Here is a 13649-nt window from a genome sequence, read left to right as displayed (position 1 = left end):
ATTAATAAATTCTAATACATGAACATGATTTTGAAGTCCAATATTTAATTTATATACCAATGCTAAAAATACTGGTGGTGATTTCAGGAGAAAAGCAACATTGATAACAGTTGCAACAAATGATCATTACTGAATTTTTTTTATCACGTATATTGCAAAAAACAAAGACGACCAGTGTATTGTCATTTAACAAACTGAAGAAGCCATTTTGTTTCATGATTTTGCAAAAGTTTCACAAAAATGACTAAATCTGGACTAAATCATTTCTGTGCATAATACATTTTGCTATGGTTCATTCTGGTGATCTAATTTAGAGACAACTAAATCACTCCAAACTGTCTCCTCTGAAACTACTTTATGGTTATTAAATTTCCCATGACAAATATTTTTTCCATTTTTTTACTGCTGTAGTTTTATTCAGAACTGTATATTGCATGTACGAGAAACATTTATTACCTTCCTCTTTGTCTGAATATCTATTTATGAATTTAAGGTGAATAGGTTATTGGCTTATTTCTTTATATTCACAATAATCACCATCTGCTGTTATGAATTTAGGTCAACAGAAAGAAAGTGAAAGCAATAAGTTTAATAAAATCAACAAATAATTTATTTCCTAGGAATACAAAGTGAAAATTCAAAGACACTTATAGTATTGTGAATTAAATTCAGAATAATCATAAATGTCCTATCACAAATCCAAAAGTACAGATTGTTCCAAATGATATTCTAAAAGTCTTGAATGTATTAATGTACCACAGTGATATAATCCAAAATTTCTTTGAATGAGTCCTCAATAATTCCAAAGTAGTGTTTTAGTCCAAAACATAAATAAGCACTTTGTAATTCTAATGAACAGTTTAAATAAATAATTTCTCTCAAATTATCTGAACACAACTAAAAATGATTCCATGGGGATACTTTTTTTTTTATAAACCTCCATCTTTATACAAACTGTCACCTGACATTGGATGCAACATAACGTTATGCAAAACTGATGATTTCCAATGGAAAAATTCACTACCGGTAATTCATAAACAATATCAGATCTTGAAAATAAATTCAAGTAAAGCACATAACATAAATTAAATATCAATAATACTACATAAGTTTCATTAAGCATCTATACAACTACATTTTGTTATTTTACTTAAAGGACAATAATAAACATTTATATAAACATTAACTGGTTTGCAGAAATTGTGCTTTTACTTTCTGCAACATACCAGTAAAGAAAACTTGTCCTGAGATACAATTCCTTGTGTCAACTAAATAAAGTCTCAAAAGAACAAGTGGTCACTGTAACACAGAACCATTGATTCTTGAATTAGAAATATGGTCTTATGCAAACGATTGTTTTACAGAACAGCAATCAGGCTTTATTGTATTGTTCTGATACATATTTCAAATAATTGGAGAACCGATGCTAAGCATGCCTGATGTGCTCCCCTGCATGCCATAGCGCCAAGGTTTTGGATGTGGAATATGCAAAATGTGTTCTGCTGCATGTTTATAGTGCCTTAGTCCTAATTTGAAATTGGAGCCACATAAACTGAGTGGTTAGTGTGCCAGACTTACAACCATAACTGAATGGGTACAGATTCAAATCAGTTCAGACAGAGATGGCGAGTCTATGGGCAGGGCACTATCATTTGTGATTTGTCATTTTGGGAATTTAATCTGAATTATAGCTCATGACAGGCCATACATGGTGGCCAGTATGTTCATTGGAAGAAGAGTCCTTGAAGGTATACCATGCTTTCTGTTAAATTTTTCCAATACTGTTGACTGTATGAAACAACTATTTCAAGGATTCTCAAGTTTTCGTCTTTTATCTATGCACATTAGCATCATTTGTCCAACAATGAAAATATGCTTTGTGTCAAAGTTGGTCAAATTCTTTTTAATTTTTTTATATAAAGTTGTGAAATGTTTTTCTACCTTTAATAAGAGCAAGGTTATAAGCATCAGCTGTGTAACTCTTTGAAAAGCATTCACACTAGGTCACATTTTGTTAAATTAGGTGTTATGCAGTCAATGAAAATAAGTTACTAAAGGTTTTTGGGTTTTAGTAACAGGAGCCATGTTTGATGACAATTTGGCAGCATTTGTAAAAATTGAAAGACTCTGCATGCCGCTTTCTCTGTGTGTGTAATTTAGATTTTTAACATAGCTTTAACAGTTTTAGCCATTTTGCTATGATGTTTGCAATGTCGCAGTTTGTAGTAATGCCAAGCAATGTGGGCTAATGCCAGACATGTACCATCATGTCCCACCATGTCACATTATCTGAGACCAGGCTGACCAGTCCTAGCACAACTTTCTTAATGCTGAGCACAAAGCGAGGAAGCTGCTTGTACCATTTTTATAAGTCTTTGGTAAGATTTGGCCAAGTCTGAACCCATGAGCTCCCACATCTGAGGCAGACGCTCAAACCACTTAGGCCACCATAGTGGTTCAGTGCTTTCTGTAAGATTCAATAAAATTATGCTGAGATTTTTTTAATTAGAAAAAGCAAGTCAAATGATATTCTATTTTTAGCAATGTGGCCATATTGACATCATTTGTATACATTTTTTTAAAAACCCTTATAACCAGGATAATTTGTCAAATTCTGAGCTGTTTCTAACAAGTTGTTTAGTTTTCTTTGGAATTTTTGGTAATGGCAGCCATATCTGACAGCAGATCTACTTCTACTGGCTTATAAAATCTTCATGGTACAATACTAAATTCCAGGGGGCCCCAAGTGGCCGAGTGGTCTAAAGCGCTCTCCGTTACGGACCACTGCCATCTCACCTCTGTCTGCTTGGGTTTGAGTCTCAGATTCGGCTAATGTGGGTATGTGAGAAAGTTTGCCAGTAGCTTCTCGAGGGTCGGTGGTTCTTTCCGGGGATTTCCCCGGTTCTTCCTCCACCATTAATACTGGCCGCCATGTATATAGCCTATCGTGTGCTGAAAAATGGCGTTAAACCCTACAACAACAACAACTACAACAACTAAATTCCAGGAATTTTTGATCACATTTTACCTCTGCTTGTTATGACTACAAAGTGCAGGCATTTTTCTCTGGGTCTCATCATTGCAGCACATGGCCCCAAGAAATAGTAATATTCCAGAACATGCAGTTCTCATCCAGTGGTGAGTACTTTCCATTTTCTGTTTGTTTTTTTTAAAATCAGTTTTATGGAGCATCATCCAATGCCACCATACTGACAAATTCAGCTAAATAATAGCTGTATATTTCTGGAGGGTAAAATTAATTTTAAGGATGCAATACGTACCCATAGCCATTGTCAAAAGTCCTTCTCCTAACCTGCTCTGATATGAAAGAGATGAACTATCTGTGCTTGTTCCGCACATAACATACCAAGAACAAGGTGAGTTGCATGAGGATCATACAGACAATTCTTCACTTTAAGGGAAGATGTATGCACATCAAATGTCTGCTGCATTATTTTGGCACAAAAAAGAAAGCTGAGCAATAGGTATGGGTAAGCTACTGCTACTATTAAAATGATTGTTTTTCCTTACTCTTAGTGGAGGTGGCCACATCAGATAATGGATCAGCATCAGGTGTGTAATGCTGACAATATGCCAGTATGCTTTCCATTAAATATTTGGTCTTTTTTTAGAAGTTAAGGTTTTCTTCATTTTGTTATGGTGGCCATATCTGATTTCACAACAGCATCAGCTGTATAGATCTGAACAACGTTTATGCATGGGTGATTTTTGGCAAGTTTAGTTCAAATTGGTCTGGTGGGGTTTTATAAAAAAATAAAAAATAGCATTTATTGATGATGAAGAATGGATTGGTATATTTAAAAAAAAATAATTGTCATATTTGACAGCAGTTTAGATATCATCTGCACAAACTCCAAAAACTTCAAATCAGAATGCTTTCTGTAAAATTTCATCAAATTCAGTTTATTTTCTTTAGAAACAAGTCATTTAATGTTTTTCTTTTTCTAGAAATGGCAGCAAATATCTGACTGTGGACTGAATTGATTTATATGAATTCGAAATCCTTCATGTCAGGATGCTCTGCAAAAGTTAGTGAAAATTGGTCCAGGTGCCTTTTGAGTTTAAAATATCTATTGCTGATGTACAAACAATGCTTGACAGACACTGGGCCATACCTCATGACCAGGTGAGCTAAAATACAAACATAACATTCTATGAGTAAATATCATGGAAACTTGAATCTTTTCAATGAAATAAGGCAAAGTTGTGTATGGGCTGGCTGATTCATTTCACTGAAAACAGAGTTGAGAAAATTCTATGAAACAACATATTTGGAACCAAGTTATGACCTTCTGATCTAAAAATTCTTGTCATGTGATAAATCTCACAAGAATGACATTTTCTAATCTTCACAAACCTTATGCAGGTTAAACAAAAATATAATGTCTTTACCAACAGTCATTTTAAATGTAAACAATTATTAAAAGGGTTTTAAAAATTACATTAAATACAGTAATCACTTCAAGTTATGAAAGACATATTTCAATGTAAGTTTGCAGCAAGTAAGACTAACCACATATGTAGACTGGATATCATTTCTCATGCGCTGGTCTTCTGCATTAGTCTGGTTTCCCGACTCCACATCTTGGCCTTTTACACTGAAAAATAGAGACACTATCCATTAGTATAAATTATCTGAGATGACAGATATAATATTGGTAATAATAATTTAACAAATCTGTATTCCCTTATCAAATCAAAGAACCTGATAACACATGAAAATCTTTGTCGTGTTGATCATAGGCCAAATTCTACTAATTTACACAAATTACTTATACTAATAAGGGAGTAAATGAAACAAAATTGGAAAGAATTAACAGTTGAAGAGATTAGTCTTTTGAGACTCGTACCTTAGAGTTTGTTAAAACATTCCTTGTGATTCAGATTTGTCTGCTATAAAATAATTTTTTCCATGTGATGTCCTGTGTGTGGTGTTACTTTGTCAAGAATATTGTCATATTATAATAAAAAGACAGCTAATGTGGGATCTGTGGATAAGTGCTTTCCTTGCTGTTAAATATAAAGATGTCAATTCTTATATACTATTATATATAAATATACAGATGTTGAATTTCTCAACCTATGTGTTTCTAAATGGTGTATATTTTTATGCCCTAGATGATGTGAGAGAATCTTGATTTGGAAATGTTGGAATTCCTGTCTGCCTCAGCTAGCATTTTAGGGACTGACCATTTAATAATAGAGATGGAGATTGTGATTTTCTTTTTTTTGTTTTTACCTCAGGATAAAAAATAATTCAACTAATATAATAAATATACAAGTAATTAGGTTTTTTCCTAGAAATATGAGCAAAAATATATTTGTAGGCTGTAATTTTTTTGTAAAAATCCCATGCCCTTACCCCACCCACCTCACCCTACCCCAATTATATGGTCAGTCCCATTGCATGATTATGCAAAAAACACTTCACATAGGCAAATAAAATGTGTAGGCAATTGTTTCTGTCCATATGTAGGTCAGCTAAGACAATCCAATTACATTTTCATGCCATTTGAGTGAATATAAATTCTTTAAATAATTGTTGGATTTATAAGCTTGCTGGTAAAATCTTGTTTAATTAATGTCAAGTGCATTTATGTGCATAGATAGACATTTTTGGCTGCTATGGTATATTGGGGGGGGGGGAATAATAAACAAAATGCCAGTTAAGTTTTGTGTTTGTGTTCAGCACATTTGTTCTTAGCTCCCTTGGCCAATGCAAATGAAATTTAGCAATTGGCCTTTTTGAATGAAGTTGATATGACCATCCATTAATAAGGAGTAGCAATAACAAGATTTTCTACATGGCCATTGTGACTGCTGTTCTGACTCTATGTTCTAACAAGTTGAATAAAATCAACAAATAATTTAATTATGTTGGTTATACAATGAGCATTTAAGAAAAATTTAGTTTTGTGAATTAAATCCTAAATAATCCTAAAAGTTCTATCCCAAATACAAAAGAACAGAAAGTTCCAAATGAATTATAGCAGTGTTCAGAATGAATTCCAACCTTGAATATGCTGATGTACCAGTAGTCTTGAACGCGTTGATGTACCAACAGCCTTGCTATAACACACTGATATAATCCAGAATGTTTTTGAATGAGTCCTGAGTAATCCCAAAGCAGCATTTGAGTGCAAAGTTAATGAGCACCTTGTAATTAAAATGAATAAGTTTTATAGATAATTCCTCTCAAATTGTATCTGAACACAACTAAAAGTGATTCTACAAAGACTGATATTAAAATAGGAATGAATATTTTGTTCATCAGAACCTTATGTAAAAAGCCTAGGATACAATAATATAACCATGATGTTGGCCATAAGTTCGCTTCTAGAATTTTCCAAGATCAAAAAGCCATTCCAACAAGTTTATAAATATTATCTTAAAGTACAACCCACAAGCATGGACAAAAGTTAGCTATCAAAACATTTGTTTACAAATGACCATTAGTTTAAACTACAACCTACAATCATGGACTATATATATATATAGGAGTAGCAATAACAAATCTGTGCTAATGGAAAATGGACAACAGGCCATCTCATATGCTTTTCATGTCTGTGACCAGTAGATCTAAAAATAATGATAGCAAAGTGGTTTGTTGACACATGCATCTTCATGTGATGACCATAACATTTACCAAGTTTCATGGAAATCCATCAGCAGCTGCAGGACTACCTGTGCTAATTAGACTGTACCAGACAAATGGCTGGATACAAGGATAAACAGACAAATGGCTGGATACAAGGATAAACAGACAAATGGATGGATACAAGGATAAACAGAGAAATGGATGGATACAAGGATAAACAGACAAATGGATGGATACAAGGATAAATAGACAAATGGATACAAGGATAAACAGAGAGATGGATGGATACAAGGATAAACAGAGAAATGGATGGATACAAGGATAAACAGACAAATGGATGGATACAAGGATAAACAGACAAATGGCTGGATACAAGGATAAACACATAACATTAAATCTAGAATTAGGAATTATTCCACACAATGTACTTGCCAACCTTCCAGACATGACTTTTTAAAAGTGGGGTTGGGGTGGGGTCTCAGAAAGTGTTTATTTTTGTACCAATGAGGAATCAGTGTATATGATCCAAATAAGCAACATTTTACAGTCCAGAAAAGTTATCTACTCATATGAACCTACAGAAAAAGAATGGAAATTCAAATCTCAGTACAAGGAAATAAAAGGTTTCCTTTTGAAGCATTTAACACTCAAAAAACAGTTACTAGACTGAGCAGTCACCTATCATCACCACACCCGCACACACTAACAATCACACCCACAAATACACCAAATAAAAAATACAAAATGTTTCTGCCTTTAAAATCCACCTGACAGTAGACTACAGTATAATTTGAGGAAACGGTCTTTGCTGATTTCATTAGTTCATTAGAAGGTGATGCATTAGTGTTCATCTTTGCAATGATTAGAGACTGGATGGTACTGTATAATAGCAAAACACCTCTATCATTTGACTTGTTCTGTTGATAATTGTTTATAAATGTCAGATACTGTTGAGATTAATTTTTGGACTGTCTATGTAGGGTGGTATGTGACCATTGATAAGATGTATGCAGTACCTGCTAAGTATAAAATGTTGTACATCACAAAGTCAAACTCCATCAATCATGATTTCTGAAACATATTTTGTTTGGAAACATATTAAATGCTTCAAACCAAATATAATTTTTCCATATTTTATTCAAACTTAACTTTCCAGTTATAGGCTTATTGAGTAGTGAACTAATTCTTAACTGTAAAATAATGCTTATTTGGGTGATGTGCACTTATTCCCCTTGGGACCACAAAACATTTTTTAAGGCTTAACCCCTTTCCCAACACATACATACACACTGTAGGTTGGCTGCTATGGTGCAAGTATATTGGGGGCGAGGCAGTAATAATCAAAATACCAGTCAAATGTATGTAATAATTCTAGTTTATGTAAATTAACTGTCCATTTATTATTTTCAAATAATAATGTTGTAAAAAGGATTTAAAGATATAAAACTAAAGTTTATGTTGTATCCTTTCTCCCATACTGTTATGTGTTTTTGTAGACCAATTTATTTTCCAAATGAGAAATGGTTTAAGTTTGGTCAAAGTGTCAGTAACAGTACTGTGTTTTATTACATATCCATTTCAATCAAACATGATTTCTCTGGCCTTCAATACAACTGTTTAACCCATATTTTCTGCATCACACACCCAGATTTGAACTATATACTTAGTTGCCTTCTTTGTTCACAGTTCATTTTCAATTCTGTTTATACAGTCAAGCTAAAAATATTCAGAAAGCATACAAATTTAATATGTATTAAATATGAAACCATATTCATGTTTTGTAGTGAGTCAGGGGAAAGAACTTGTTTGATGTGGCAAATCCCTAACCATTACAACTTGTTCTTTCTGCCAACTTGGAAAAAATTCAGTTTCGTGGATATATTTTTAGAGCCTTGACAACAGGTTTCTGTATTATGCAAAGTGTAAGCCATCCACAAAGGTTGGCAAAATAACCTCCTCTTGATCAAAAGCTATTCTGAAAAAAACCATTTCTCTTTAAGCCACAATGGCCCTTACCTCTGACCATAAGACACTAAAATCAATAGGTCTAAGTTATTATGCCCCAAAAAAATCTATTTTCTTTCAATCAGTGACCTTAAACTTTTGACCCCAAATCAATAAGATTCTACTGTACTCAGTGTGTAAGTCATTCACAAATGTTGCTCTAAGTCTGTAATGAAGAACACAAGATAGTGTGGTTAAACCATTTTTATTTTTTTATGGTGACCTTGACCTTTGATCTTTAGACCCCCAAATCTCTAAAGTTTTTCCTTATCCCAACTGCAAGCCATCTGCAAAGTTTAGTAATTGTAGATGGTGGAAAACTGGAGTTATCGTGCAGAAATGAAATTGGTAATAGGTTGATGGACAGTCTGACATAACATAACATGCTGTACCTTATAGTGGGCTATTATGTTAAAAGACATTGTCATTCTTCTTTACTAACAACATCTCAGTGGTCTACGGAGAAGCTGATAGGTTTTCCCCAACTAACTGAAACCATGCATTTCTTGCACCAATTTAGAAATTTACTCTTTGTATGTGTACAGACAAGATGACGGTCTTCTATTACCCTGCTTTTAAGAACATCTTGAGTACTGTACAATAAATATACTCAGCTCCACCACAAAATTATATCCCATTTGTACCAATACAGTGATATTCATTCACACAGAAATATATCTGCCACCTTTAACTAGAGATCTAACAAAAATATCTTATACTATACAATAATATATATTAATCAGATCATATCCACCAAATCAGGTCAGCAATATTTTTCTCTTATAATTTTACATCATTTTTCAATCAACTGTATTATTTTCTTATTTACTTCTTAAGTGTGTTTTTATGTTTACTGACCCCCTCTGATAAATATCTTGCCTGGGGGTTGACATCCTACTCAAAATTTCCCTGCCAATTATATTAATTGTGTAGCTTGCAAAATGTAGCTTTCATTGTCAACACTTCTAATTTTTATCAACCAGCTCTCTATGTCAGCATGTCTTTCACAGGGTATCAGCTAAGTGTAATCATCCCACTTTAGTCAGTTTTTAGATTACCACTTGTAACATACACATAGCAAATTCATCAACTATAAGGTGTTGACCATGTAATTTTCAGGAGGGGGACCTTGGGGTTATGATTTTCTTTTCAGCTGTGATATATTTTTTAATATCAGGTTAATTAGTTTTTTCAAATAATAATTATAATGGATATGATATGGTGTATGTGTGTGTGTGTGTATGTTTCTCTGATTTGGATTTTTAACATAGCTTTAAAAAACTTCAGTCATATCACTATAATGTCTGCAGTGTGGCAGTTTATAGTGATGTCTAGTACTGGGGCATCATGCCACTGACATGTAGCATGATGTTCCACCCAGTCACATTATCCTGACACCAGGCCATCCAGTCCTAACACTAACTTCTTAATGCTTAGCACCAAGCGAGGCAGCTGTTTGTACCATTTTGAAAAGTCTCTGGTAAGACTCGGCCGGGGATTTAACCCACAACCTCCTGCATCCGAGGTGGATGCTAAAACCACTAGACCACCAGAGTGGTCTATGATACAGTGTTCTTTTGCTAGATATTTTGTTTCTGACAGATGGAAATTTATGGGAAAAAAGATGCCAGGTCCTGTTCCAGAACAATAAATTGTCAGTCCCTAATATAATTGTGGTTTATATTGGTATGTATCGGGATATGTTTAGAAACACTGTAGCATACCATAGTACAATATATTTTGTGGTACCCAGCACCATCTGTGGTAAACATGGTTTAAAATGACTGTAACTAACAAAGGCTAATTACATATACTTTGAGAAATATCTTCTCACAGTCAATTGCCAATAAGCAAAGAAATGATCGCTAAACTCTATTGAATCTTTAAATGGAGATGTAGATACAAATAGTATGTACTAGATACAAATAGTATAAAAATTAAGTATATACTAGATACAAGTAGTATATACTAGATACAAATAGCATATACTAGACACAAATAGTATATACTAGATACAAACAGTATATACTAGATATAAATAGCATCAACTAGATACATATTAAGTATATACTGGATACAAATACATGTAGTATATACTAGATACAAATAGTATATACCCAAGATCTGTTACAATATTTTTGGTAATATATCTTTAATTCTTTGCAAGATGATCTTGTCATCATTCTATTATTATTTATCATCTCTGCTACAAGTACTATTGATATCTCTGTATGTAATTATCAGTAACTGAAATAATTACATTTCATGTTGAAACGATTTGGTTTTTTTCTTCAAAAATACGGTATTAGATATCTGGCTATATTAAGAATGCAACCCCACATTATGCTAATGTATGACCTTTCCACTCTAGATAATACTGTAGTTTATTGTAATTTGATATAATAATTCCTATTTTCCACTCTAGATAATACTGTTAATTCCTATTTTCCATTCTAGATAATACTGTGGTTTACTGTAATTTGATATAATAATTCCTATTTTCCACTCTAGATAATACTGTGGTTTATTGTAATTTGATATAATAATTCCTATTTTCCACTCTAGATAATACTGTGGTTTATTGCAATTTGATATAATAATTCATATTTTCCACTCTAGATAATACTGTGGTTTATTGCAATTTCATATAATAATTCCTATTTTCCACTCTAGATAATACTGTAGTTTATTTATTGTAATTTCATATAATAATTCCTATTTTTCACTCTAGATAATACTGTAGTTTATTTATTGTAATTTCATATAATAATTCCTATTTTCCACTCTAGATAATACTGTAGTTTATTTATTGTAATTTCATATATAATTCCTATTTTCCACTCATGATAATAATGTGGTTTATTGCAATTTCATATAATAATTCCTATTTTCCACTCTAGATAATACTGTAGTTTATTTATTGTAATTTCATATAATAATTCCTATTTTCCGCACTAGATAATACTGTAGTTTACTGTAATTTCATATAATAATTCCTATTTTCCACTCTAGATAATACTGTAGTTCATTGCAATTTCATATAATAATTCCTATTTTCCACTCTAGATAATACTGTAGTTTATTGCAATTTCATATAATAATTCCTATTTTCCAGTCTAGATAACACTGTAGTTTACTGTAATTTCATATAATAATTCCTATTTTCCAGTCTAGATAACACTGTAGTTCATTGTAATTTCATATAAAAATTCCTATTTTCCACTCTAGATAATACTGTAGTTTACTGTAATTTCATATAATAATTCCTATTTTCCACTCTAGATAATACTGTAGTTTACTGTAATTTCATATAATAATTCCTATTTTCCACTCTAGATAACACTGTAGTTTACTGTAATTTGATATAATAATTCCTATTTTCCACTCTAGATAATACTGTAGTTTACTGTAATTTGATATAATAATTCCTTTTTTCCACCTAATATCATTCATCTACAACAACAAAAGTACAAAATTAAGACTTATGAAGTCCTAGCCCCAACATCCTGATTAGATAAAGGACCCTGCAAGAATTCAGTCTGTAAGATGTAAACAGGTCTGCCTTGGACAGGTCAATATATTTATTTCCTATTTATTACACTTTGTTACTCTGTTTTATATAACATAACAAGGAAGTGCCTGAAATGAAATTATTACATATTTATACAATGAGAAATTAGTAGTATGGTCTTCAACTAAGAAAATCATTTTATCACTTTCTATTAATTTTTTAAATGTTAAGAACTGTACATCCTGGTGATGTAATTCTATTAATTGTTTAAATGTTAAGAATTGTACATCCTGGTGATGTAATTCTATTAATTGTTTAAATCTTGAGAATTGTACATCCTGGTGATGTAATTCTATTAATTGTTTAAATGTTAAGAATTGTACATCCTGGTGATGTAATTCTAATAATTGTTTAAATGTTAAGAATTGTACATCCTAGTGATGTCATTCTAATAATTGTTTAAATGTTAAGAACTGTACATCCTGGTGATGTAATACTATTAATAGTTTAAATGTTAAGAACTGTACATCCTGGTGATGTAATTCTATTAATTTTTGAAATGTTAAGAACTGTACATCCTGGTGATGTCATTCTATTAATTGTTGAAATGTTAAGAACTGTACATCCTGGTGATGTAATTCTAATAATTGTTGAAATGTTAAGAATTGTACATCCTGGTGATGTAATTGTATTAATTTTTTAAATGTTAAGAACTGTACATCCTGGTGATGTCATTCTATTAATTGTTTAAATGTTAAGAATTGTACATCCTGGTGATGTCATTCTAATAATTGTTTAAATGTTAAGAACTGTACATCCTGGTGATGTCATTCTATTAATTGTTTAACTGTTAAGAATTGTACATCCTGGTGATGTCATTTTAATAATTGTTTAAATGTTAAGAATTGTACATCCTGATGATGTAATTCTATTAATTTTTTAAATGTTAAGAACCGTACATCCTGGTGATGTAATTCTATTATTTTTAAATGTTAGGAACTGTACATCCTGGTGATGTAATTCTATTAATTGTTTAAATGTTAAGAATTGTACATCCTGGTGATGTAATTCTATTAATTGTTTAAATGTTAAGAACTGTACATCCTGGTGATGTAATTCTAATAATTGTTTAAATGTTAAGAATTGTACATCCTGGTGATGTAATTCTAATAATTGTTTAAATGTTAAGAACTGTACATCCTGGTGATGTAATTCTATTAATTGTTTAAATGTTAAGAATTGTACATCCTGGTGATGTAATTCTAATAAATGTTTAAATGTTAAGAACTGTACATCCTGGTGATGTAATTCTATTAATTTTTTAAATGTCAAGAACTGTACATCCTGGTGATGTAATTCTAATAATTGTTTAAATGTTAAGAATTGTACATCCTGGTGATGTAATTCTATTAATTGTTTAAATGTTAAGAACTGTACATCCTGGTGATGTCATTCTAATAATTGTTTAAATGTTAAGAACTGTACATCCTGGTGATGTAATTCTATTAATTGTTT

At 31.8% G+C, this 13649-nt stretch overlaps 1 protein-coding gene across 1 annotated transcript in view; it reads right to left on the bottom strand.

Annotated features, from left to right (window-relative positions):
• LOC149779943 (leucine-rich repeat and coiled-coil domain-containing protein 1-like) overlaps positions 1-13649 on the bottom strand; it is a 476629-nt gene that overhangs the window by 280780 nt on the left and 182200 nt on the right. The window contains exon 10 of the mRNA XM_089936640.1: positions 4535-4619. Coding sequence (XP_089792766.1) covers positions 4535-4619 — 85 coding nt within the window. The remainder of the gene's footprint in view (positions 1-4534; positions 4620-13649) is intronic.

This window comes from Sinohyriopsis cumingii, chromosome 16 (genome assembly GCF_028554795.1).
Source record: "Sinohyriopsis cumingii isolate HCF-2022 chromosome 16, ASM2855479v2, whole genome shotgun sequence".
Classification (NCBI taxonomy): domain Eukaryota; kingdom Metazoa; phylum Mollusca; class Bivalvia; order Unionida; family Unionidae; genus Sinohyriopsis; species Sinohyriopsis cumingii.
The sequence above is the reverse complement of the archived record's forward strand: the minus strand, read 5'-3'. Positions and strand labels throughout refer to the sequence as shown.